This window comes from Mirounga leonina, unplaced genomic scaffold (assembly GCF_011800145.1).
Source record: "Mirounga leonina isolate KUSES-001 unplaced genomic scaffold, KU_Mleo_1.0 Mir_125, whole genome shotgun sequence".
Lineage (NCBI taxonomy): Eukaryota > Metazoa > Chordata > Mammalia > Carnivora > Phocidae > Mirounga > Mirounga leonina.
The window spans coordinates 36,634,376-36,661,113 of record NW_023270305.1 but is presented as its reverse complement, the minus strand read 5'-3'; the positions used below and the strand labels follow the sequence as shown (position 1 = coordinate 36,661,113).

Sequence of the window (26,738 nt, the reverse complement as noted above, 5' to 3'; positions counted from 1 at the left end):
CCTAATTGCCAGCCTCCATCTTAAAGTTTATTTAGTCCTGGAGGGCCAGACATCTTGGAAATTCACCTTTGTGAATTTGTGCCTGTCCGGTAATGAATTGTTACATTTCTCCCATGCTGTTATATATCAAGCTATTTGTTTGTGTCTAGGCACTGGGACTAAGCTGGTTGGCTATATAATATGCTTATTGTAGATGGTAGCTTCTTTTAAAAATCTAACAGCGCACTCTATTTCCTGACACACCCTCATTTCCCAAGCATGAAAAGTATCCCTTTGAGGGTTTAAGTAACTATAACACTGAGTGAATTACATTATATTCTGGTCTGCTTGTGAAATGGTAAGAGGTGTTATTTTTTTTTTTTTCTTTTGTATCTTAGGATAAATTACAGGACACCCAGTGTTTCAATGGTACAATTGACTTTATTTAAATGAGCTGGGTTTTGATTAACAGATGAGAAATAACCATTTCTATAAATGAAATATTGAACGAATTGTTTTACCCTAAATTAAATAATTGGTCATATTAACACTGTTCTTCAAGTTTACTGACAAAGCTTTTATTGCCACTGTGTATGCTCTGCTCTGTGAAGCTTCATTATGCTGCTTCCCAGGCCTTTCGACCCCCGGTGATACACCCAGTCCACTGATATGGGACATGTGTCATCCTAGTCATCAATCCCCTTTGCTTCCCACTCCTGGGTCCCTTTGTACAAATACTTAGTATTCACCAACCATTCCACCTTCTTTCCGGTCTCCACCTCTTGTTAGTCCTTAAATTCGGTCTTTCTCTAATACAAATCTCATTAATATTCCCTTCCTCTCTGTATCCCGTTTCTATTTCCCTGGTCCATCAGGCCCTCGTTATTGCTCCTCTCAGACTCTAATGCCTTTGCCCTAATGACTTGTGTCTCTGCCCTTAGCTTATCTGCCTCATTATGAAATGTAGCCAAAATAAAAATCTATTAATGTCACTTCCCTCCCTGCTGAGGACCCCGTTTGGATCTCTTTCATAGCTTCCTAAACATCACCACCTCTCCTCTGTACCCCTTCCTCACTGTGCCTCCCACGTGACTGTAGTTCCTCACACTCAGTATCCTGCTCCAGCGTTCAGAGCCTCACACGGCATCCACCCTGCCAGGGGTGCTCCTCCCACTGCTGTCTTTCTGAGGAATACCTCTTCGTTCTTCAAAGCCCATCAAAGTTGACAGCTTCTCCCAGCCTCACACTAAATAAGTAAATCACTCCCCCTTCTTTGTCTACATGCTTAATCATATGTGTATTGTGATATGTAGTCATACATACTATGAATATGTATTTACATCATGTTCCCTTATTAGATGGTGAACCCCTTGAGACTAGGGTGTCCTCAGTCACCTTTGTAATTCCGGAGCTTAATAATATCTGACATAGTATGGGTTTGTTGAATTGGTTCAATTCCCCTATAAATGTTCTCTCTATTAGAGACTAGCTTCTTAGCAGAGTATTAAAAGAGTACATTGGGTATCTCTGTAGTCTATTATTGTCTGATCAGTTCAATTAAGAGTACACTGTTAATGAGGCCAGGGTTTTAGTTTCATTCCTCTGTGGAGCACTTAACGTTGTACCTCAACTGTCAGTAAGCTTCACTAGCTGCCTAGTAAATCCCATTGCTTCCAAGGGAAATGGAAAGTGAGAATGATTAAGGTCAGGGCAAATTCATCTCAACTATTAGACAAATGGAATTGAATATATTCCTTATTGATGTTTAAAGCACAATTTCACACTTCTGTGTGAAATGAACACCTTATTTTGTCCACAGCCCCTGTCCAACAAGCACTGATGCATTTGCCTTGAAAGGTGGGCTGTGATGGAGGTGGCAGGAGGACTTCCTGTTCATGGCGGGTTTTACAATAGGAACAATAATCATCCATGCACAGATCTTTATGATTGCTAGCCTCTGAGCTTCCCGTCCACCCACATGCCTCTCTGTCTTTGTCTTCCAGGCGAGACAATGCGCATCGCCTCTTCAGAGTTTGCTGATGACCCGTGCTCATCGGTGAAGCGTGGCACCATGGTGCGGGCGGCGAGGGCTTTGCTCTCAGCTGTAACACGCTTACTCATCCTGGCGGACATGGCGGATGTCATGAGACTTTTATCTCATCTGAAAATTGTACGTATGTGGAACTTATCAAAACTTTGCTTTGGGGGGGTGGCAATACTGACTAAGTATATTGGAGCTCGGAACTGCTCTAATGATGTTTCATTGCTCACCAGCATGCTTACTCACCCAAGTGGCATACCCCCCAATTTTTCTAATGCTAAAATTATATTCAGTAATATACTCAAAAAGTTATAGAGGATTCACTTGAGTTTGGATCCCTCCCTTACTTCTCGGAGTGCAAAACTATATTCTTTTAGGCTGCAGAGGCTGAGCATGGTGGACCTGCCTTGGCCCTATCTTGAGATTCAGATTAGTGCTGGTCCATGTGGTAATTCAGAGGAGGTCAGCTCTTCCGGTTAGCTGGCCAAATGACCACCTATGCCCACCTTAATATGGATCATGTGTTGAATTACATTTTGTTACCTGCTCCAGCCTTGCACTTTTGTAGAATTAGGGACTTTGAACGTACTTTAGTCTGGCAATAAAGAGCCCTGTCTGCACATCTCTTGGCTAAGGTCAATCTTGTTGCACCAAGCCTAGCTTCTAACATAACTGGGCAGTTACATGTCCTACTAACCCATAGACCCCTATTATAAGTGCCTCGCTTGTCATAGTTCCTTGGTTTCTTTCAGCATTTTTGTTTCGTGATGGAAGTGGAGCCCTACCCTCGTCACAAATTTTATTGGACCAGGAGCCAAGGCAACCTTTGAAGTCCTTGACAACTAGGCCTCTCTCTGCTTTTCTAGTTGCTGACTGGCATCTATGGGCAACCAGGATAGTTCAGTCCTCTGAACTAAGATGATGTAACTCAATTGCTTCGGAATATGACTTCTGCCTAGAGAGTTTCTATTCCATGACCTCAGTGAATTTCATTCCTGGACAATTGGCACCAACCTTGGACTAATCTCAGGGTCCTTAGATGATGGGATGTGAACCACGGTTTTTCTTTTTTTGGGAATCAACCTGTTGCTGGTTTAGTTCCCCTAGCTGTGGCCATGACTGTCTTGTCATCCACCACATAACCTCCTTACATATCAGACACTTTATCTGTTAATACAGGGCTAATGGCTGTATTTCCCTCAGAGTTGTGAGAGATTTAAAATGGGTGCCATTCCTATGCAGCATGTCTTACAGAGTTTGGTGCAAAGTAAATGTGTGGTAAATGGCAGCCATGTTGCTACTTTCAGACCCCTGGAACCCCTTGCAGACTGCACCGGTGGTTGTCATTCCTGAGGTTCCGAGTGTGCTATGTGCATCTTTTGAGCAACAAATTACTTTGTTCTCACGTGTGTGGGAGAAGAAGTTTTGTTATCTTTCCCTTACAGCCTGCTGAGTCTTCAAAGGTCACATTTTCAGAAAGATCTTCCCCCAGATGGACAATCTTCCTTTCCCAGGGGAGAACAGGACTGAACCTAAAGAAACTAACTTTACATCCCATATGTTAGTGTTCTGTGCCCTGGAACGCCCCGTTCAGCCATTCTTAAGGAGTGAGGACAGGCTGAGTGTTCTCTCTGAGCTGCCCACATGCAGAGAGGGCTCCTCGTGCATCCAGGGTGCCCTGTGATGTACAGCCCAGTTCCCGCCTGTGATCCTGCCTTTCTGTCCACTTGTTTCGACCAGGGCTGTCTACTGATCATATCACCGCGGGCCTGTCGTCCTGTGGAGTCAAACGTATTCTCTTCCCGACACAGCAGATTAAGGGAAGTTTAAAAAAAATGGGGGGGGGGGTGGTTAGCACAAAATCACGGAAAGGTCAACCCAGCAATATTAAGTAGTCCTGTCAGACTGTCAGTAGTAAAATTAAAAATGATCGTAGACTAAATAACATTTGTTCTGCTTAGAGCGCAGCCTCTGCGGAGGCAGCCGCGGTGGGATGTCGCTCTCTTGTGGAGCGACGAGGAACTGCAGTGCCGGGGCGGCCGCTGAACCAGGCAGTGGCCGGTCTGCGCTGTGGGTTCAGCTCAGGCAGGGTTTCATATCCTGGGGCTGTTGCTCCGCCCCCCCCCCCGAAAAAAACCCACAGCGTGTCAACAATCCATTACAAATGAACATGGTATATAATTCTGCTTTAGCTTTTCGTTCTTTTCCGTAGAAGCTCATTCTCTCATGAACAAGCAAGTGTCTCCAAGCATCTACTTATTTGTTTTTAACTCAGATGAAGAAAATATCTTTATGTGTTTAGATGGGACAGGTTAGAAATGGTCATCTACACCTTTTCTAAGGGTTTTTCCAGATTAAAAAAAAAAAAAAGAGTTTCCTTACCACACACATAGGTAAGAAAAAAAGAGTGACAGGTGGTTTTTCCATAAAAGTAGTGGCTCCGTTTTCTTTTGGTTCAGATGCTTGAGTAATACCCTCCATGAGTCTGCAGCTTCCTGCCATGGTAACCTTTTTAGGCTTAAGCATTACGCATTTTACTTTTTATCTCTTAGGCCATATGCCATATTTTTATTGCTCTTCTCTCCAGATAATGATTTTTTCTCATTTCTGAATAACTTACAGGAACACAGATGGAATTCCCTTATCAGAAACTTATATTCATGTTTTCCCATCAATAATACACTGAGTAGAGGAAGGATAGTTGGTTTATTCTCCTAAAATACCCACTTTCATTCTCTGCCCTGCACCCCAATAAGTAATTGTCAGCAAATCAAGTAGTCAAGTATAATTCACACTGTAAAGATGAGTAAAGAATTAGGATATCTGCGGAGAGGGTGTGAATTGGCAGGGTAGAAGTCTTTACATCCGCTACCTTAAAATTATGTTTGGAAACTTACATTTACGTGACTGCTAAAGAGCTGTCTTTTCACATGACATACAAATATTCTGGTTGCCCATATGAAGCTCCTTGTTTTGTTATGCAAGTTTGTTATGCTTTAATGTTGAGCTCTTTTTTAAACATGTTAAGGATTCTCATGACTGCAAAAGGTTTTTGCTACTGTAGTTGTTTAAATTCAGGACGATAGTGATGGAATAGTGGGTGAAATACAGTTCAAAGCTGGGTTATCACCTAGGTGGAAATTTCATGTTCCTGAGCAAAGCTAAAGTAATCATTTGCACATCAGACATCATTAAAAAATACTGAATTATAATCACTTTCCTTGTTGAAGTTGCTGGTGAGTGATTCCCTAGCCAGTCACCCAGTGTATCCTGCAATCAGTTGACATTGTCAGTAGGTTGATAGGTGGCATTTTAGACTTTTCAAGGGATCCTGAATTGCAATCGATGATCATGAAGAGGGATATTTATTTTCCCTAGACTCTGAATTAATGTAATCAGAATGTATTGTGAATTCTTAGCATTGGTGATGGCATTACACACACAAACTCATCTTGACATGTATGTATTAGAGAAAACAACCCCCTTTCTTCTATCCTCAGGCTAGGTGCTGGAATAATGATGTTCTTGATTATCTCAGAATTTCTCTCTAGAAAGTGGAATGGCAAAACAGCAAAACAACAGTCCCTTAATCAGTTTCCCAGAGAAGTCAGATGATCTTCATAGCCATCAGGGGCCAGATCTAATGCTGCTCTCCCCTTGTTTGGAAGGTGTTGATGAGGCAGACTTTAATATTACCTGTGCTTTTTGTGACATTAGCCTAAAATAGTGTTGTGTTCCTCAGTAATGGATTATTTCTCAATAGTTGCCTGTTTAGTCGTTCAGCTCTAATGTAGCTCTGGTGAAGAATAGCAGTTAATTGATGTAAAATAGCCTTGTCTCTGATTATAAAGATAGAAATTATTGCCCCAGTTCTTAGCATATCTTTTTTTTTAAATTAAAGATTTATTTATTTGAGAAAGAGAGAGAATGCAGGGGGGGGGGCAGAGGGAGAGGGGGAGAAATCCTCAAGCAGACTCTCCATTGAGCATGGAGCCGGATGCAGAGCTCGATCCCAAGACCCGAGATCATGACCTGAGCCGAGATTAAGAGTCAGACACTTAACCGACTGAGCCACTCAGGTGTCCCTTAGCATATCTTTTCTGTCGGAGCTATCATGGCATTAACTTCATGCAGCTGGGCTGTTTGGAATTTATGTACTCAGTTATCCTTTCAAGAAGTATTTACTGGATGCCTAGTATATACAAGACACTGTGCTTAGATAACTTCAAAGGTGACTAAGTCTCAGCGCCTGCCTTCAAAACTTTATAGGCTATTGGGGGAGACATAAAGAAAGCAAGCTCTGCATGTTGGGAACAAGTGCATATTGCTGTGATCTCACCTAGAATAAAATATAAGAATTAGGATGTTTTCCACTTTAAATAAGAGAACCCCAACTCAACGTGGTATTTTAAAAAGGGAATATATTGGCTCAGCAAATGAAGAAGTCTAGAGGAAATTAGCTTCAGGCAAGGCTTGATCAAGGCACAAAAATATGCCAAGAACCAGGTTCCTATCTCCTCTTCTCTGTAGGACCTTTTCTCGAAGTCCTGAGGTAGCTGCTAACCATTCTCAAGTTTACCCGCTTCTAGACTAAAGATAGCAACAAAGAGTAAATTCCCTTCCCTAATAGCTCAAATAAAAGTTCCATAGTCTTGTCAGTCCTGTTGGCTTATGAGTTAGGTACTTATCTCTGAGTTAATTATTTGGGGGGAGGGGAATGGGATGTGGTGATTTTTAAAATTTGGTCAGCACTTACTCCTTTCCCTTACCATCCCCCATGCCATGGATAGGATCAGTTCGACAAAATTATAGTGTTGGTCATTTGAGGATAATATGAGGAAGGGTGATGTGGCTGGGAGAAGGTCTCAGGATTGGGTCTCATTAAACTGAATGTGATTTGCCTTTCCCAGAACCAATTTCTTGGATCAGATCGAATAGGTTGGGGTCACAAGCCCAAGCCTAAGCTAGGGCCTAAAAGTTGAGGGTGACTGGGAAGAAGTTGGTCCCATCAGAAGAGTTGGGGGATGTATCATTCTGTGCAATAATGAGATTGAAACTACACAGTGATTTCAGCAGGGGGAGTTTAATATGGAAAATTGTTAACTCCAGTAGCAGATTAGAGTCATAAGAAACTGGGTAACAAGAAGACAGCTCTAAGGAATATAGGGATGGCAAATATAAGGAGGACTGAGAGCACTAGCACTTCAGGGAGACCCCTCCACCACCACCCTGAGCCTGGTTGAAGATCAGATCTTCCTATCTTACTTTAGGACAGGCTGCTGAGTTGCCACAAAAACTAATGGAACTTGCTGGAAATCTGCCCTTAGGGTGTCAAGGAAAATTGCTCATCGAGAGGTGTCTCACTGGGGGCATTCCACTGTAGCATCATCCAAGGGAGACCATGCTAAGGGAAGCTGCTGGCCACCTGGTGTTGGAGGGGCTACCTCTGCTGCAGAACCTTTGGAGAGAGCATACCAGAACTGAGAAACAAAACTTTTTCCTCCTTGGTTGCCACCCAGCACTCTCTAGTAACGAGGCTTGGCATCAGGCCAAATGGGAAAGGAATAATATTTCAAAGGCCTAGCCATGTTTTGACAGAGCAGGCCAATGTGTGAATTTGGATCTGGATAACTAGCTCAGGCAAAGAGAGTTTACTGAATGCAAAAGGAGTGCTCATGCCATAAGAAAGGAGATGGATTCAGGCCAGACAACAAACATCAGCTACAGGGAGCTTCACAAACCAAGGGAAAGAACAAAGGCACGAGAGCAAGAGAAGGGATTTGGGGTGTCTTGTTGGAGCATAGAGGGCAGGGTGGGGAGAGGCACTGACAGTTGGACAGGGAGACGCATGTACTGCAGAGAACGTGATGATTTGTTTGGACTCTACGTGTGGATTATGGGGAGCCATCGAGTACTTCTAAGTATCAGAGTCAGATTCGTGATTTTGGTAGTGATGTGGAGAAAGAATTAGAAGAGGGGTGATGTGGAGAAAGAATTAGAAGAGGAGTGAGTTCAAGCAAGGAGACAGATGAAGAGACCATTGAGATTATCCAGGCTAGTGAATAAAAAGAAAGGCCGGGTGAAGGCAATGGCAGGATGTATTGTTAAAAGGAGGTCGATTTCAAAGATATGAAAGAAGTGGAATGGCTAGAACCCAGAGACTGATCAGATGGGACAAGGCTCCTAGTGAATATTCATAATCAGCTGATCAATATAATCCAAACCCTTTATAAACCTATCTTTTTCTGGCAGAAGAGCGGGGGAGTTAAAAGCATGAACTCTAGAGCAAACTACCTTAGTTTAGACCCAGGCTCCCACACTCACTTGCTGGGAGGCCTTTCTCGGGAAGCTTGTGTAACTACATTGACCTCAGTCTCTCCTCCGTAAAGTAAAAATAGAAAAAATTTCAACTGCAAAGGGCTGTTTTCTGGGACGAAATTAGGTATATGTAAGCCTTAGAACAGTGTCTGGTACAACTCATACGTACTCGGTGACACTGACTAGTGTCATTTTTCTTGCACCAGCTAAAAATAACTTTGGAAATACAAGCTATATTACTGTCGTGCTTCATAAAACATGACACTTTAAGAATACATGACACTAGCATTTAATCATTCTCGCTTTCGGATGAAATCATTTTCTTGTTAACAAGAAAACAAAATTTAATCAGGAGGGGCAGCTTATCAAGGAAAGAGAATATTTAATCAAGAAGGCCAACTTTAGGAGGCAGACACATAAAATATGGTGATGCTGGGATAACAGTGGTCAAACCAGAGTACATGGCTATACAAATAAAGTAATAAGATGCAGAATCTTACATCCACTCATGTATTTACTTAGCCAACTACTATTTCCAAGATATTTAAAAAAAAAACCACAACCTTTTTTTTTTTTTTTTAAGTAGGCTCCATGACCAGCATGGAGCCCAATGTGGGGCTTGAACTCACTACCTTGAGATCAAGACCTGAGCTGAGATCAAGAGTTGCAGGGCGCTTAACCGACTGAGCCACCCAGGTGCCCCCAAGATAATATTTTTAATTTAGCCATAAAACCAGATCCTAATAAGAGAGTTATATATGACTTATTAAATGATTTCATCAATGTCACTTAAAATCCAGTCAGCTCGGTATCCATGGTAGGACCCTGAATGAGGTCAATCTGTCCCAGTGGAATGTAGGGTCATTAGGCCAATGATTTATAGGCCTGGTATGGATGGTAAATGTTGGTGGGAGAACCAGACTGCATAGTCCAGGAGGGGAGGGATCAGACTCCTCAGTTCAGCAGTAACCCCATCCCCAGATGCCTGCCTGGCTCCTAGTAGCTGCTTAACAAGTACTGAATGACTGAATGACTTCACAGACTACTTTTTGTGTATGGAAGTAGATAACTGAAATTCCACTCAGGAGAATTGGAGACTGATTTAAAGAGTTGATCTCAAGCGATCTGACACAGCTGTAGACTGGCAGGCAGGCCTGCTTTATGAATGGGGGCAGAGGCTATTTTGAACAAACTCTGTAAGGCCAAGATTTTAAGAGATTTACGTGACAAGCTCTGAAAATACCTAAATCCACTAATGAGGGAAGAAACTGTAACATCTTTTCTAGCTGTTTGAGTCTTTTCAGCTGTACCCATGCACAAGCTACCAATATTAAGGACAGGAGTACGTGGTTGAGCAAAGGGTTCTCCCTTTGGTGTTCCTAAGCCCGGCTTGCTGTGGGAGATCAGCTGGGTGTCATGTCCAGGATTGCCAGGTGTTTATCATGAGGGAAGCTATGGCAGCCGCCTCTATCAACTCATTGAAAACAACTTCCCAGTCCGGGACACGGAGTCTCCAAAGCACCGCCCCCACCCATAACTCTTCCCTGGGAGCACCATTCTCCTCAGAGTCCTTACCAGCAGCTGTTGTAGCTTCTTCACTGCGTGGCTTCCCCTCTTCCCAAGTGCCGGGTCTGCAGACCTTCCAAGAGTAAGATGAAGCCTTTCCTCTTTGAACTTACTTGGGAAAATATTTTTCCCTTAGCTAGACGCCATGCGGCAGGTCAGTATCCCCGTTTAAGGAGCTCCTGATTTCTGCCAGGTGCTCTAAGTGTTTGCTATTTTGCTATTTCTTTTTTTCTTTCCTTCATATACAATATGCCTGATTTATGTGGGAAAAGAGGAAGTCTTTGGCTTCCATTTCTGTAATAGACTTTGATTGAGTCGAGTACTTGGTTTCTTTTTGTGCTGGTAATGGCATTTTATATATTGAGAATTTATTGCATTTAAAATTCATTAGTGTGAGAGGTTTTATTTTCAACTTTTGTATCTTATTGTTTAAATGATCTCTTGGTAACATGTTGTTGGGTCTGTTTTTAAAAGTTCTATCTGAGAGTCTGTATCCTAATGAGAGCATTTAGCCCATTCATATTTATTTTATAATTGGACTTAGTTGGCCATCTTCATATTTTCTATTTATATACCTTCTTATCTTCTACAGTTCTTAAAACAACCTTGTGTAATATGTCAACATTATTACCTTCATTTTATTAATGAAGACACTGAGGGTCCAAAAGGTTAAGTTGGCTTACCTGGATCACAAGGCAGACAAATTACCTAGCTGGGGTTCAGACACAGAGCAGCCTGACCTGCAGCCCTCCTCACATACACTGACTTATTTCTGACACTGTGTGGTGTAGGGAGGTAGAGAAAGTTTTTGGAAAAAGTGTCCCGGGCTCTTCTATATAAGAACTGCCTTTTAAAGGTGTTTGTTTGGCTTCTAGGGAGTCCACTTCCTTTAACCCAGACACCCAGAAAGAAAATACTCTTGGCTCTTTTCAAAAATAAAAACTTGATTTTTATATTCATCTTGACTTCTCAAAAGTGCCTTTCTCCTTTTTTTCTCCCTTAATGTCCCTTCAGCAATCCCCCCATTTGTCTCTGTCTCCTCCAACACCCACCTCAACTTTGGTCCCATTTTTTCCATTTTTGGGGAAGATTTTGACCATTTTTTTTAATTTAATTTTATTATGTTAGTCACCATACAATACATCATCAGTTTTTAATGTAGTGTTCCATGATTCATTGTTTTCATATAATACCCAGTGCTCCATGCAGTATGTGCCCTCCTTAATACCCATCACTGGGCTAACCCATCCCTTCACCCCCCTTCCCTCCAAAACCTTCAATTTGTTTCTTGGAGTCCATAGTCTCTCATGGTTCATCTCCCCCTCTGATTCCCCCCCCCCTTCATTTTCCCCTTCCTTCTCCTAATGTCCTCCATGCTATTCCTTATGTTCCACAAATAAGAGAAACCATATGATAATTGTCTTTCTCTGCTTGACTTATTTCACTTAGCATAATCTCCTCCAGTCCCATCCATGTTGATGTAAAAGTTGGGTATTTATCCTTTCTGATGGCTGAGTAATATTCCATTGTATATATGGACCACATCTTTATCCATTCATCTGTTGGAGGGCATCTGGGCTCTTTCCACAGTTTGGCTATTGCGGACATTGCTGCTGTGAACATTGGGGTGCATATGGCCCTTCTTTTCACTACATCTGTGTCTTTGGGGTAAATACCCAGTAGTGCAATTGCTGGGTCATAGAGTAGCTCTATTTTTAATTTTTTGAGGCACCTCCACACTGTTTTCCAAAGTGGCTCTACCAACTTGCATTCCCACCAACAGTGTAAGAGGGTTCCCCTTTCTCCACAACCTCTCCAACATTTGTTGTTTCTTGACTTGTCAATTTTTGCCATTCTAACTGGTGTAAGTTGGTATCTCAGTGTGGTTGTGATTTGAATTTCCCTGATGGCTAATGATGATGAACATTTTTTCATGTGTCTGTTAGCCATTTGTATGTCTTCTTTTGAGAAGTGTCTGTTCATGTCTTCTGCCCATTTTTTGACTTGATTATTTGTTTTTTGGGTGTTGAGTTTGAGAAGTTCTTCATAGATCTTGGAAATCCTGTTTCTATGTGGGAACTTTCCACTTAGGTGGCCTCTCCGATCCTTCTAGATTAAAACTCCAAGTAGGCTAAGTCTACCTTTACACAGACCCCATCATTGCCATTTCTTTTTGAAAAAACTTGATTGAATTAGAAACATAAATTCAAACCAGCATCTGGAGTCTTCAGAGAAAACTCATGAGAAAATATTAGGTGTAACACAACAAAATACTCCAAATTGGTCTGGTTAATAATTGGTAAGAAGACTGTCTTATTTATATATATATGTAAATTAGGGAACAAATCCAAGATTTAGCGCCCTCTGAGATAATTATCTTGCCTTCCCTGGAACTAGTTTTTATGTCCTCAGGAAAGATCTATAGCTCAAATAAGCAGCAGGAACAAATTAACTGCCAAGAGCTGTCCTCTCAGTGATGCTGTTGATAGCCATGTTAAAATAATTATAAATCTATTAGAAAGTGAGACATCACTGATTTGTTTAAGGGTTTGAGGTAAGAGATTCTAATTAAACTATGAAAATGCCTTCTGTGGCCCATTCCATACCATAAAATGTAACTTGATTTGAGTCTCAAAAAAAAAAAAAAAAAAAAAGGCATCCTTAAAACAGTCCTTTTTTCAGTGATACTTGTTGCTTTCCCTTGAACATTATTAGAGCCTGGCTACGAATTGGAAAAGACCAACACTGAGAATTTAAATTATCATTTTATATTTTTATAATTAGGAAGAAAAGATGGATAATTTCCATAGAAGATGTGAATGGAAACTTAATTTTATGGGGAGTCTAGATTATCACCATTCTAAATAATTTCCCTTGCTTGCTACAACTCTTAATAAAATGGGTTAGCTTATTTAGTAAATTGAATGACCTTATCATATCTATAGAGTAAAAGGTTTGATATCTATTATCACTGGTTTATATACACTATTCTCTTCCTCCACTCAGTGAAATTTGATGATATTGAATTAGCTACCTTTGTGTCAAGCGTAAACAAAGCTATATGTCCATAGCCCAGAACTGTGTTCCTCTCTGGCTTTTTCTAGCCATTTTAGTGGTCCTCCACATTTCTACGTTGTCAAAATGAACTCCCTGAATGTTGTCTTTTGATTTGCTTCAGACTATAAGAGTTAATCAGAATTCTGCAGTAGGCCCTGCATTTTCTGCATTTCAAATTTCTGAGGGGCCTGTTTTTTGTCTATTGCTTCTATTAATACCCTGCACTAGTGAAGGCCTCTCTACTAGGCTTCCTTTTTATATAGAAGAACTTTTGATTTTGCAAACACATATCTGTCTTGTGCCTTATTCACTCAGAATTTTATTCTTGGTTATTTACTCTGATAAAATTGTTCCTACAGTAATGCGATGTAACTGACAATGATGTAGTGGGTTACTTCATAATATCTTAATTTTAATTGAGACCACAGGTGTTGTAGTCTTAAAATGTGAACAACTGTGGGAATTTTCACACCATATTAAAGTTAAAATCCTTCTGGTGAGGAGACTTTAGTACCTTCCAAATCGTCAGATCATTTATAAAGGAATTCTTAGTGAAATTCGTAATTCAAGTCCAGGGCCTCGCTGGAAAAGTTCCGTGACGCAATTGGCAGGAATTTGGAAGCAGGGTGCATCACTAGGAAGGGGTGCTGATGTCTTTCTCCCCCTCCTCCCATTCTACCGCAGCTGATGCCAACTTCAGCTGCAACAAAACTTCAAGTGCACTTCTCCAGGTTCAGTAGCTCCTCTTTCTAGTGGATGGCAAGGTGTAAACTCAGCTTTCAGTTACAGTCCCTTTTAGTTCCTGCTTCAGAGGTGTTGACCAGAAGTGTGGTTGCAGATTCAAGTGTGCTCAAATTTCCAAGAGTTCCTTCAGTTTTTTGTTAATGCACTTCCTCCTCTGAAGATTTCTAGAATTTGTTTTCAAATTCCTTATTTTCTTCTTAGATCTACCTTCCTGTATGTTTCTACTTGAATTTAGAAGTCTATATTCCTTTTTTAAGATTTTATTTTTGTCAGAGAGAGAGCACACAAGAGCGCATAAGCAGGGGGAAGGGCAAAGGCAGAGGGGAAAAGCAGACTCCCTGCTGAGCAAGGAACCTGATGCAAGACTCCATCCCAGGACCCTGGGATCATGACCCTAGCTAAGGGCAGGTGCTTAGCCAACTGAGCTCCCCAGTCGTCCCTGAAGTCTGTATTCTTTATCAGAATCATAACCCAGTAAAATAGTCAATATAGTTCTAATGCTCCAAGGGTTCTGCAATTATCTCTCGGATACAAAATATTCTGTGTATCGTGAACAAATATCCTGATTAAATGCTTATTAGGGGTACTCGTCTTCTGTTTTAAGTGTTGATTTTTTTTTTTTTTTTTTTTACAAATTACCATTTCTAACATGTTTAATATTTTCATTCTAGCCGTTTATAAATGTTGTTTCTTATTACCTCAGGTGGAAGAGGCCCTGGAAGCTGTCAAAAATGCTACAAATGAGCAAGACCTTGCAAATCGCTTTAAAGAGTTTGGGAAAGAAATGGTGAAACTTAACTATGTAGCAGCAAGAAGACAACAGGTGGGAGAAGTTTTGGAAATGCTAGGGGAGAAAATGTGTGTTTAACCTCCTAGCTTTATAGGTCTGAACAACAGATCAGCCTCATCTGCTGGTGATCAAGTATCAAATGCCCTCAGAACCTGTGATTAACAAAGGCATCACAGTTTTCTACATGGGCCAGTTTTCATACCACTGTGGGCCCTGGGGTACTCTCTGGCCCCTGCCTACCTGGAGTAGGTCACAGGCCTCCTGCTTGACTGGTAGGAACCATGCTAACCTTTGTTCCACTGTAGGAAAAGCTCCCCAGTTAAAATATCAAACTTTGGTGTGGTGCTATGGATGCTGTCTGGACACCACCCCTTTACTTGCCCTAACTTTATATTTCCTAGCCCTAAAGACACCACCATGCATATGCATAGCCAAAATGTGCAGCATGTTGAGTTAAACCTTTATGAAAGATAGGAAGAAAATGCAAAGAAAATTCAAGGAAAGGCAGAGAGAAAGGGGTGAGGTATGGGATAACACAGGTGAGTGAGTTACTTTGAGGAAGGTGGCTCACAGGGGATCTTTTGTCTCCCTTTGTCTCAAGATAGTACCCTCAGTTTTATCCAGGTCTACTCATTAAGTACCATTAGAATTTTGTTCTCAAGGGGTGGGCTTTTATTTTATTTTTTCCCTAAAAAAACCTCTCCAAATCTGGAGGGGTCCGTTAAAATCCTTTCCACCCATCCTCTTGACTGTTCCTAGAATTCAACATTTGGGGCAATTCCTAGTGCCTTAAGATTGTCTGTGACCAACCAGGAAGTTCCATTCAACACCCATGGGTTGAGTGTTCATCAGTGCCATGCTGAAGGAACACTGGTATTATAAACCTGGTCAAGATCTAGTCCCTGCCCCTAAAATGCTTACAGTATTCTTTGTGTGAGAGGCACACACATGTGATTTTAGATTACATAGTAATATTTAAGTATTTTGTAATTAGCAAAATTCAAGTGAGATCTTGTGTAATAGTCCGAAGTGTAAGATGGGTGAAGGAGTGAAGTTACTCCGAAGCACAAATGTGAGACCAAAAAGCTATCTAGCTTAAACAACTGAAAAAAAGAAAAAGAAAAAAAGACATTTAATCTTGATCTTAGTGAACAAAATGGGCAGTTGGCAAGAAAGGTAGGGGCCTTTGTCTCCTATGTCTCCAAATGAAGGACATTCAGAGTCTTGGAAAATTTTTGGATTTTATTGTAAATGGGTGGGTAGAATTTGAGTAGTTCAAAATTTGGTATCAGGGTCTCAAACTTACATTTTAGTATTTTTGATATGTTGAACACAAGGGAGTGGAGGAAGAGAGACCATCTATAGTTGGGAGGGGCTGATGTCTAGGTGAGAGATGGTCTTGATGAGTTGGTAGAGGTAGAAATGGAGAAGATTTCAAAGAATCAGTTTATTTTGAAAATAGAGCTCTGAGGACCTGATGTTAAATTGGATGTGTCTGTTTAGGGAGGGATAGCAGCCTGTTCAGTTCTAAGGTTCTGGTTTGAGCAATTGGGTAGATGGTAGTGAATTTATAGAGATGGAGAAGACTGGGTCAGTTGGGTATAGAAATTAAGATTTCATATTTAGATACATTGATTTTTTTTTTTTTTGAGATCCTTGAGCTCTCCATGTAAAAATGTCAAATAAAAGAGAGGGTTGGAGATGGAAAAACCAGTCATAAGTATATGTAGTTGGGTATTAAAATTGATGGGAATATATGAGATATTTATGAGAATATATATTTCATATATTTCATTAATATATTTCATTAATACCTTGTTTTTAATTAACTGCTAGACTCTTCCAAGAAAATTTAGAAAAGTAGAATTGGAAGTGGGAAAAACACATAACACCCTACCACCCAAGGAAAAAAAAATGGTGCAGTTTTGGCATATTGCCTTTCAGTTATTTATCTTCATATTTTAAAATACTTATAATCCTACTTTTCATATAAGTATGAATATTGTTCTGCTTTTTCATTTATCTTATAAATATTATCCATATTTGTTGAAAATGAATTATAATATCCACAGTCTACCAAATGCTTCAGTCATTTACTTAACCGATTCATAATTAAACATTTAGATTGTTTGCAGGGATTTTTTTTTATGTAATTAAAGAATGTTTCCTCAGATAGTTTTATGGAGAGAATTACCCCATCCATCTCTCACTTCCACATTTAGGTTTTTCTTTTATAAGTATAATGTAAAGTAACATCTAATTTCTGGACCGCTCTTGTGGAGGTTAAAAAGGCCCTTCATGACTAGTCATGAGAAACCTACTTTCAATGCCTAGATTATTGCCTGGCATAGAGAATACACTCAGGTGTTAGTTTCCTATTTATGTTCATGTTGAGGGCTAAAAATAAAAAAAACCCATATCCTATTGGCTAGCATAAATTTGTCGGTACATAAGCAAAAGAGGATAGATGGTTCAGTTAATTATTACGTACTGTCAATTTATCTTGACAATCCTGGGTAAAATATAATGTGCTTGTCTCAGAATTATTTTGACCAATAAAAGAGAAGATGTCATTGTTGCTAAGTCATTTATATAGGACATACCAAACAAACAAATAGAAATTGAACCCCAGTGGTTCAAGTAACCTTTAATGATGTTTTGAAGCTGGGGGGAAAAAAAAAATCTCTCCAAGATCCTCAGCTGGCAATCCTATATGGTCTCCGAGAGCAGCACTGCCTTTAACATTTCCATAAATGATGTGAACATTTTTTTAACAATACTCTTTAAAGCTGAAGATCAAGAGACTCCCCAGTGGTGGTATTTTGACAGCCAGAACTAGGAAGACAAATCATCTTTGATCTATTTTTATTCCCTATAAGCTCAATGATTGAGCTGCCATTAAAGGTAGCTTAAAAAAAAAAAAAAAAAAAGAACCCTATTCCAGAAATGATAATGCAGTGGCAGTGATGGACTAAGCAAAAATCAGAAGAGTCTGATTGCCCTTGTCTGTAATTGTAATTGAAAACGGGGGCAAGCATTATCAGAAGACTGAAGTTTGGATTTTCCATCTGCTGCTAATGAACTCTGATCCATGCAAGCTACTGACTGTCAGTAGCTTGATTTCTTTTTCTTTTTTTTTAACCTTTTTCCCAGCAATACTTGAGTGCCTCTTATGGGCCAAACACTGCTAATGAGTAAAGAGCCACTAAACAAGATAGACAAGGCTTCCTGCGATCACTAGACACAATACATCAGGGAAATGTGTTGAAATAAATACAGTAAAGTTTAATAAGTGTTAGAGGAGGGAGTAGGGGCGTGTGGGAGCAGATAGAAGGGGGCGTAGCTTAGAGAGCAGGATGGAGCATGTTCCAGGAGGATCGGCCATGTTGTGTGAAAGGGTAGATGGAGGAGGAGTGCTCAGGTATTTCATGCAGAAGGATTAAGTGCAAAATCCCAGCAGCTAGTGTGAGCGCCAGGGAGAGTAGATGGTTTCTAAAATTCAGTAGGGTTTCTAAAATGGAGTCTGTGACCCTAAGTTCTAGAACAGATGCTTCTGGGGCAAACTTGATGGATGTGCCACGTTTCCTATGTTGTGTATGCAGGAGCTGAAGGACCCCCACTGCCGGGATGAGATGGCCGCCGCCCGAGGGGCTCTGAAGAAGAACGCCACAATGCTGTACACGGCCTCCCAAGCCTTTCTCCGCCACCCGGATGTTGCTGCCACGAGAGCCAACCGAGATTATGTGTTCAAACAAGTCCAGGAGGCCATCGCTGGCATCTCCAATGCTGCCCAGGCTACCTCGCCCACCGATGAAGCCAAAGGCCATACGGGCATTGGGGAGCTGGCTGCAGCTCTGAACGAGTTCGATGTAAGTATCTGAGTGATGCACGTGGAGTGGTACCCACTTGCCCTGACGGAAAGGATTTGGGGATGAAGGGCCTCAGAAGTACACCTGGATTTACCCCTCTTGGAGGCTTGTGATAGTAAGGTGAATGACCTAATGTGTTTGTTATTAGGAATCCAGCATAGTGGCAGAGCCTAGTTTTCTTGCATTGAAAGGCTCTAACAACAGTGTTTAAGAGGACCTGATCCAATGCAAGCAGAAACCCTGTGAACTGTTAGTTTCCTATCCCACTGGCTATTTTAGGGACCGTTCATCATTTGGATGCTTCTTTATTTTTAAAGGGGCAAACGTCCTAGGCAGTATAGGTACATCTTGCCTCTATGTTGCACGCGGGTGAAGAACTGCCCTCTGTGTCTTCATTTTAAATCAGTGATAAACTGTTGCCCTCTGATCCCACGTGGGATCCCTGTCTTGCCTGAAGCGGCTCCTCTGGGTAGCACCTGTGTTGGACCCATGAATGACCCACATGCTGCACCGGCTATTTCTGGGGGTGTGTCCCAGTGAGGCAAGCAATGGGAGGATGGCATCAAAGTGAATGAGAGGGATGCGTGTAATCAAGACCCCAGGATGACAGCCCTCACTTGCCTTGGGTCAGGATATGGGCCCACCTAGGGGAAGCTGGAATTCATCTGAGTTCATCCTGTGTTCAGTGTGAGAGCCTACGTGTGTTGGAGAGCTACCAGGATTTAAAGTAATCTGTATCTGTTTTCAAGGGTTCTCTTTTCCTACAGGGAGATGGGAGAAGTAGAATGTATTAAATACCTTTTAAGTGATAAAACACGGCATTATAGGAATTCATAAAAGAAAAATAGGTTCCTTAACAGCTGTGGAGAAAGATGATGAGCTTGCTTTTGGATCTGTTGACATGAATTTTTCGCAGGGCATGAGTGGCTGGGAAAGAAGATCAGGAACAAAGCAGTGATTGCTAAAGACCTAAAGCGGCAAGATACAATGGGGGAATAATTATAACACTTCAGATAGCCATTTGCAGTTTTCCCAGGGGTCTCTCCTCTTTTATTTTTTGTTAGTCAAAATATCCATAGCTTAGACTGTATACTCTTTCCTAGGGTTTTTTAGTAAGGATTAAATATAATTTAAAGCGGGCGCCTGGGTGGCTCAGTTGGTTAAGCGACTGCCTTCGGCTCAGGTCATGATCCTGGAGTCCCAGGATCGAGTCCCGCATCGGGCTCCCTGCTCGGCAGGGAGTCTGCTTCTCCCTCTGACCCTCCCCCCTCTCATGCTCTCTCTATCTCATTCTCTCTCTCAAATAAATAAATAAAATCTTAAAAAAAAATAAAAATAAATAAATAAATATAATTTAAAGCATTTACCACAGAAATTGGGGTTTAATACATAATTCACAAAGTGTCAAGAGGCAACTGAAAATCCATTGTAACAGAGTTCAGTAAGGTTATCAGTTTTAAAATATAAGAGAAGTCAATAGATTTCCCAGGTGCAAAAGTGTAGAGTAATGGAAAAACAGATCCTGTTGACGAAAATTAGCAAAAATTTGTTGGCTTTATTTTATTCCTTAATTTATCTCCTTATAAATGTTAGAAATAATCCTGATACAGATGCGGAAGACCAAAAAAAAAAAAAAAAAAAACTACCGAGTGGTACTTTTTGTACTTTTGGTTTGTTTTGTGCTTAGGTTTTACAATAAAGTTGTACTTTTTGGTAAATGATGTCATGATCCTGGGTAGGAAAACTATTGACTCTTAATTTTTATAATGTTCAGACAATTCCGATAAAAGTTTTGACTGCTTTTGCAACTTGACAGAGTAATGATAAAAGTTTATTTCTGGAATAAGAATGAAGAAGCCCAAATTTTAAGGAAATGAAAATGAGCAGGTGATGTACTCAGATATTAAAACATTATAATGCTACATTAATTTTAAAAGTGTGCATTAGACCAAAAGATGCCTAATCATTTAAACAGAATAGAAAATTGCAAAACAATCTCAAATACAGAATTACTTTATGAAATGGTACTTTTTAAAATTCATTAATAGGTGAATTATTTAGTCAGATTTTGACACAATGTATTTTTAAAATCCTATTTTATAATCAAAAAGTAAATAAAACCTGTGAGGACCTAGTAATAGAGTAGAAACACAGCATACAGAGAACTCACCTGAAAGATAGTCAGACCCTTCAGCTGCTGCCGCCTTCTACTGGAGTAGGATAGCTTCCCCATTACTTTGTATCCAGAATCTTTTCACTGAAAAGAGCTTTTGCTCAAAGTGAATTTAACAATTGAGTCATCATTGTAATAATACAAAAGTCTTTGGATTCATAAAACTTAAGGCCATGTGGGGAAAATCTGTTAACAGAGTATGTTGATATATATTAAACTTTCAACTGGTGTTTTTGTTTGTTTTTTAACTAGCGATATGCTGGACAAATAGGGCTTTGGGAAGTTAATACATGAATATAACTTTTATAGAACATGGCATATTAACTAATCACTATATCAACTTACAATAAGTAATTTTTCTTTAAGTGTATATGTTAACTAATTATATATTAGCTAAATATATTAACCAAGTAATATTTCATTATTTAAATGTATACAGGCTCTCAAGCTATGTAAATTGCATAAAACATTATCTGATGTTTAAAATTTTATTTCTCGGATGTTGACAAAAATCAACATGTGGAGCCAGGTAAATTGGTAATTTATAGATAGTAATTCCATTTGGTGTGGTTCCCTAAAAATTTAGTTAATGAAATTTCAGTACTTTCTCAAACATAGTAATGCTAGTAAAGTATTACTATGACAAGGTACAAGGTAATTAACCAATTGTAGATTTTCTATCACCTGACACCAACAAACCTACATAGTCCTTAACGGTACTTGAAATTCTCTCACTAAAAAATAATGTTCTCCTTCTCTTTGTAACAGAATTATACATTTCTGTTCTATGGTTGCATAATGAATACTCTGGTATTCCCCCCCGCCCCCCGCCCCAGGCGTATTGACTTGAGATTCGTTTAGAATTCAGACATCTGTCTTGAATCCTAAGTGCTATTCTCAGATATTAAACAAATCAATACCACACTGGGTGGGAAACTCATTCAAACTTCCTGTGACTTATTTTTTGGCATTAGCCCTTCCCGATGCTTGGTTTAACGGCTTGCCAATGTAATGGAGATTGTAAAAAGTGAAGTATGTTTGAGATCCTGAAGTGAAAGGAGCCGTAAAAATACATGATTTCATCATCAGCATGGCTAGCATGCTTCTAATGTTGAATTTGAAACTAAAATTTCATATTAGTCGTCAGTGTGCCAAACTCATTTTAATGGGAGGTAGGATGCAGAAGTGACTTAAAGTGTGATAGTTGACTGAGAGAAAGGTAAAAATTAGTATTTTTACATTAATTTATCTAAAATTATAGGACTGATTTTTCTATCTGGGTAGTTAGAATTATGGCTTAATGCATGGTGACCTATTTTCTGGCACTATTCTTCTGCCTACGTGAATAGTTGATATAATGATTTATGAAGCAAGAGAATGAAGAAAAAAACCCAGTATTAACAACTAGAAACTGTCAAGAGAGTCTCTAATGATAAAACAGCAAAAAGAAAATGATTGCTAATCAATGGAAAAATCAGCCTCCGTTTAAAATGTGGCAACTTGAGGTGGTTAATTTTATCTGGTGAAACTACTAAGGAATACTAAAAAGAATTTATAAAAATATAATGACTACTCAGAAGTAAATCCTATTATAAAATCCTATTATAAAATCCTATTATAATGTCAATTTTGACTGCCAGAAAACTTAAGAGTAGGAGAGAAGAAAATTAAAAAAAAATTATTCTTACAAAATTTCTATTAAAGAGAACATATACTGTATCTTGTTTTTTGTGGGGTGGGGAGCACAAGCAGAGGGAGCAGGAGAGGGAGAAGCAGGCTCCCCACTGAGCAGGGAGCCCCATGCAGGGCTCTATCCCAGGACCCCGGGATCCTGACCTGAGCCAAAGGCAGATGCTTAACCTCCCTTTTGTTTTCTCTTAAATCCTATAATAAACACTATCTCAAATTCTTTTACCTCTAAGCTTCGGTTTTTTTTTTTTTTTTTTTTTTTTTTTTTTTTTTTTTTGTACATTTAGTTTCTCTTTCTCCACTTGTTCCGTCCCCTCAGCCGGTAGAAAAATATATTTCTGTTCTACAGCCTAGAAAGAAAATAAAGCATAAGGCTAGCATATTTACCATTTTCTCATATTTTACTATTTTCCTTACAGAGTTCTTTAAGATTCCAGTCCTTGCTTGCACATACGTCTTGGCTGCCACTAGCTCTTACCTCTTTGAGCCTTGTCCTCTAACCTCTACTCCTGCCCCTCCTCTGTAACACTGTGTCTGAGTTTTTAAGGACCCCTAAGTCTATGTGCTCTTTTTTCTAGTTCTCAACTGTTTCAACTTTGGAATGGGGAAATCTTATTTGTACTAACTTTACTTTTTTTCTTTGTATTTCGAATTTGCAAGATTTAAACATCTGTACTTGAAGACTAGGACAGCCTGGCCTCAACCACATTGAGCTGAAGTGTCACCATGACCTACCAACTCTACATAAATTGTTCTTCCTATTTCTACCTGATTTTTTTTTATATCCTCCTCCCCCTAGTTTGTTTTCTTCCCTCTCCTGCACACCCTCCCGCCCCCACTTCTTTCTTTTTAAATAGATTTCCTTGATCTAATTGCAATTCTTGTACTGATCTAGTATTCAGTGGATAGAAGTGTTGGAAGGTGAGCATAAGGCATGATGGGGCATATGCATCACAGGCCAACAGGGACAGCAAGACTGTGCATCCATCTGACAAGGTTAGGGGACCTAGGCTAATTGCAGCAAGGGGAGAATTGTCTCCTAGAGAGCATCTCCATGCTACAGTGGTCACTGCCCTTAGGTTATTCCAAGTGTGTGCTCATCTCAGGTGTACAGAGACATTCTAGAAGCTCTAGTTGGAAGAACCTGGTTAAGAAACAGGAGTCCAGGTGGTATCTCATTTCATAGCAAGATCCCAGCCCATTTCTGGAACATGGAAGTTTTTGGACAGTCAAGAGTAAGAACCTGGGCCTAGGGTTCAGGATCCAGGGTTGGACTACAAGCCCAGTGAGAGCTGGATTGCTTTACAGGTATCTTAGGTATGAAGCCCAAATGCATGACCTCAGGTCTGTGCTGCAGGAGTCTGAAGAAGTAGTTTTTCAAATGACACCCTCCTCCAAACATCACTCTTACACCTTTGAATAGTAGACTAATTCTTAGATGCTCCTGTTGAAGCTCTGGTCCCTTAAGGAGCCACGAACCAGAATTCTGGCTGGCTCGGGGACTCTTAAGGGTTTTATGGTCTCTCCAACAACAGGCAAGAAGGAATGCCTACTTGGAGAAGTATCTTTTCACAGAGCAGCTTGTTGAATTCCTTCCCAGTTCCAACCCTCCCTTTTGCTGTGGAAATCAACTTAGTTATTTATCAGAGAGGCTTACTCCAGATCTCCTCTCCTCCTTTGACATTCTGTAAAGTCATTCTGACTGCAGACATCTGGGAGCACCCATATTAGGTTATGAAAAGGGTAAGTTTCCTGTGTATTACATTAGAATGAGGACAGAAAAGCGAGGAGAAAGCCTTGACAAAATACCATAAACACACTGATGAGCAGGACGTAGCTTATGTCCTAAAGCAATTAGCAAGCAGGAGGCCAAATGCATAAAAATGAAAGCCAGTAAGCGGAACCATATAGCTTCGGGAAAGCAATTTTGGATTCCTAATTCAGGTACTAAAAAGATGGAGCTGGCAAATTCAGCAACTTTCTGCCTGAGTTCACGCCAATATTTTTGAAGGCTTAACATCTGTATAGTTGTTATATCTCTTCTTTAATACTGTATTAGTATTTTTTTTTTAAAGTAAACTCTATGCCCAACATGGGGCTTGAACTCACAACCCCAGGATCAAGAGTCTCAGGCGCCCCTATTAGTACTCCTTAATAATCTCCACCATGTTGCTCTGAAATGATTCCCATTTAATGGCCTTTAGAAGTAGCCCAGGACCTTGGGACGAGCCCAGGACTTGGATTGTACTATATAGTGGCTACTCCAAGCTCTGTAAGTTTCTAAAAGTGTGTGACCTTGCGTGGCTGAGATAGTGTCTCTAGGCCTGGGAATAAGGTTTAGCTACTGGATAGCTAAGATAAGTAAAAGTTTACAGTGCCAAGTGCGATAAAAGAATGAAGGACTGCAAGGTATAAGGGAGACATGCCATGTAAACAGCTATAGTCACTGTGGTGCATAAATGAAGTGGTTTGCACCTACATATATAGTATGCACCTAACCTTCTGAGTGTGTGTTTGTTGGGGCATGGGTAAGATGAGGGATGGTGAAATCCTAGAAGAGTTCCTGGAGGAGGTGGTGTGTGAGTGGGAATTAACATGCTCAAGTGTGAATGAGGGTGTTTCTCAGCACATCATGTCCTGCAGAGGCAATCTTCAGTAAAATACCCCATTCTGGAACCCAGGGAATGAGGAGAAATCTGGCTAAGTGGGTAAGCTGGAGGCAGATGCTGGAGAGCTTTGTAGGCCTTGCAAGGGGCTGAGTTTCAACTTGAAGGCATTAAGAAGTTGCTTGTGCTCTAGGCAGGGGAATGGATGGTCAAATTTGTGTTGTTATAGTTCCCTCCGGCTGCAGGGTGGAGAGAATGGATTCTGAAGGGGCAAAGCTGCAGTGTGGTGGGAGTGGTTAGGATGAGAGGTTATCAAGGTCCTAAATCCATTGTTGGAGTAGGCTCAGGAAGAGTGGATGGTTCGGAGCCATGTTGAGGGAGAAGAGTCAACAGTCCTTGAGGCCTGTACTTTTATTTTCATATATCAAAAGTGAATGTTTTATACAGTAAGCGTTAGTTAATTAAAAAAACCAAGTTGTTTGTAGGATATTCGATTTTTTGCATGCTCTAACTTCCTTGTGCTGTTTTTTTTTCTAGCTCTTAATTGACGTGTATACCCAACAGTATGATTTTTAAAAGCCTAGTAATTCATGTAGAAACATGTTTTGAACATCTAAATCTAAATTCTACATCTAGGATTTTCCTAATTTAGTTTATTTATGTGTAATTGAGCTTTCATTAGTTTGTGCTTACTAACTCACATTTTACTTCTTAAAAACAAACTCTCAGACACGCTTTAAAAAAAGTTGGAGACAGATTTTCCCATCTGATAGGACATAGTATCAATAACTGGAGGTCCAGTGATTCTCAGCTTTTCTCCATATATTATCCCAACAGAATGCCTCTAAATTTTTCTGCTCTTTTCTACTCAGGCAAATTAAACTCATCAAAACAGCCTTTTAAAAAGCCTTTCTAGTGGTATTACAGCATTCTTTATCATACACTGACATCTGGTGGCCAGATAGAACACTAAGAACACTCCAGTGGGTTTCTGTATGCCTGTAAATTAGAACAACCTAAATCCAAACTATGGGCCCAGACTCAGGATTTAAATATGGAGAGGGTATAGTCTGCCTTAATAGAATTATGTCAGCTTAAGGCACCACCCCCCCCTTTTTTTTTTTTTTTTAAGATTTTTATTTGAGAGAGTGAGTAGGGAGGAGGGGCAGAGGGAGAGAGAGAGAGAAGCCGACTCCCTGCTGATCAGGGAGCCCAACACAGGGCTCCATCCCAGGACCCTGAGATCATGACCTGAGCCGAAGGCAGATGCTTAACTGACTGAGCCACCCAGGCATAAGGTACCCTTCTGTACACTAAATTTATGCAATGAAAGTTGCATTAATCCTTTGTGGAAAACTTACAGCCCTGGGAAAGTGGTGAAGGTGGATAAAGAGGCAGATAGAAGGGAAGCTCTAGGCAGGGTGTAGAGCTGAAGGTAATTCAACTGGCTGAGTGTGGGACCAGGTCAGCCAACATCAACAACATATCCTTTGCTTCCTGAGCCATACCACATCCCTCCCCAGGATCCATTTATCCAGTATCCTCATTTACTGTCCAGAAATCTTACTGTGGGATATTGACACCTCCCATAACTTCTCATCTGCAATCAGCTTTAGCTTTGTGTTTTTTTTTTTTTTTTTAAAGATTTTATTTGTCAGCACACGCATACAGGCAGAGGGAGAAGCAGGCTCCCTGCTGAGTAAGGAGCCCAATGCAGGACTCAATCCCAAGACCCTGGGATCATGACCTGAGCCGAAGGCAGACACTTAACCGACTGAGCCACCCACACATCCCAACAAGCAGCCTTAGTTTGTTAAGGTGTTATAAATCTAGGAATGTTTTCGATATATGTATCATATTCTTTATATCATTTTTTGAAGTAGTAACTTCAAGGAAATATCCCAAG

The 26,738-nt window shown here is 40.3% G+C and overlaps 1 protein-coding gene across 6 annotated transcripts in view; it reads left to right on the top strand.

Moving 5' to 3' along the window:
* CTNNA2 (catenin alpha 2) overlaps positions 1-26,738 on the top strand; it is a 957,367-nt gene that overhangs the window by 197,139 nt on the left and 733,490 nt on the right. For all 6 annotated transcript variants that reach the window (XM_035001191.1, XM_035001192.1, XM_035001190.1 and 3 more), the window contains exons 3-5: positions 1,983-2,149; positions 14,409-14,528; positions 18,098-18,364. In XM_035001191.1, coding sequence (XP_034857082.1) covers positions 1,983-2,149; positions 14,409-14,528; positions 18,098-18,364 — 554 coding nt within the window. The remainder of the gene's footprint in view (positions 1-1,982; positions 2,150-14,408; positions 14,529-18,097; positions 18,365-26,738) is intronic.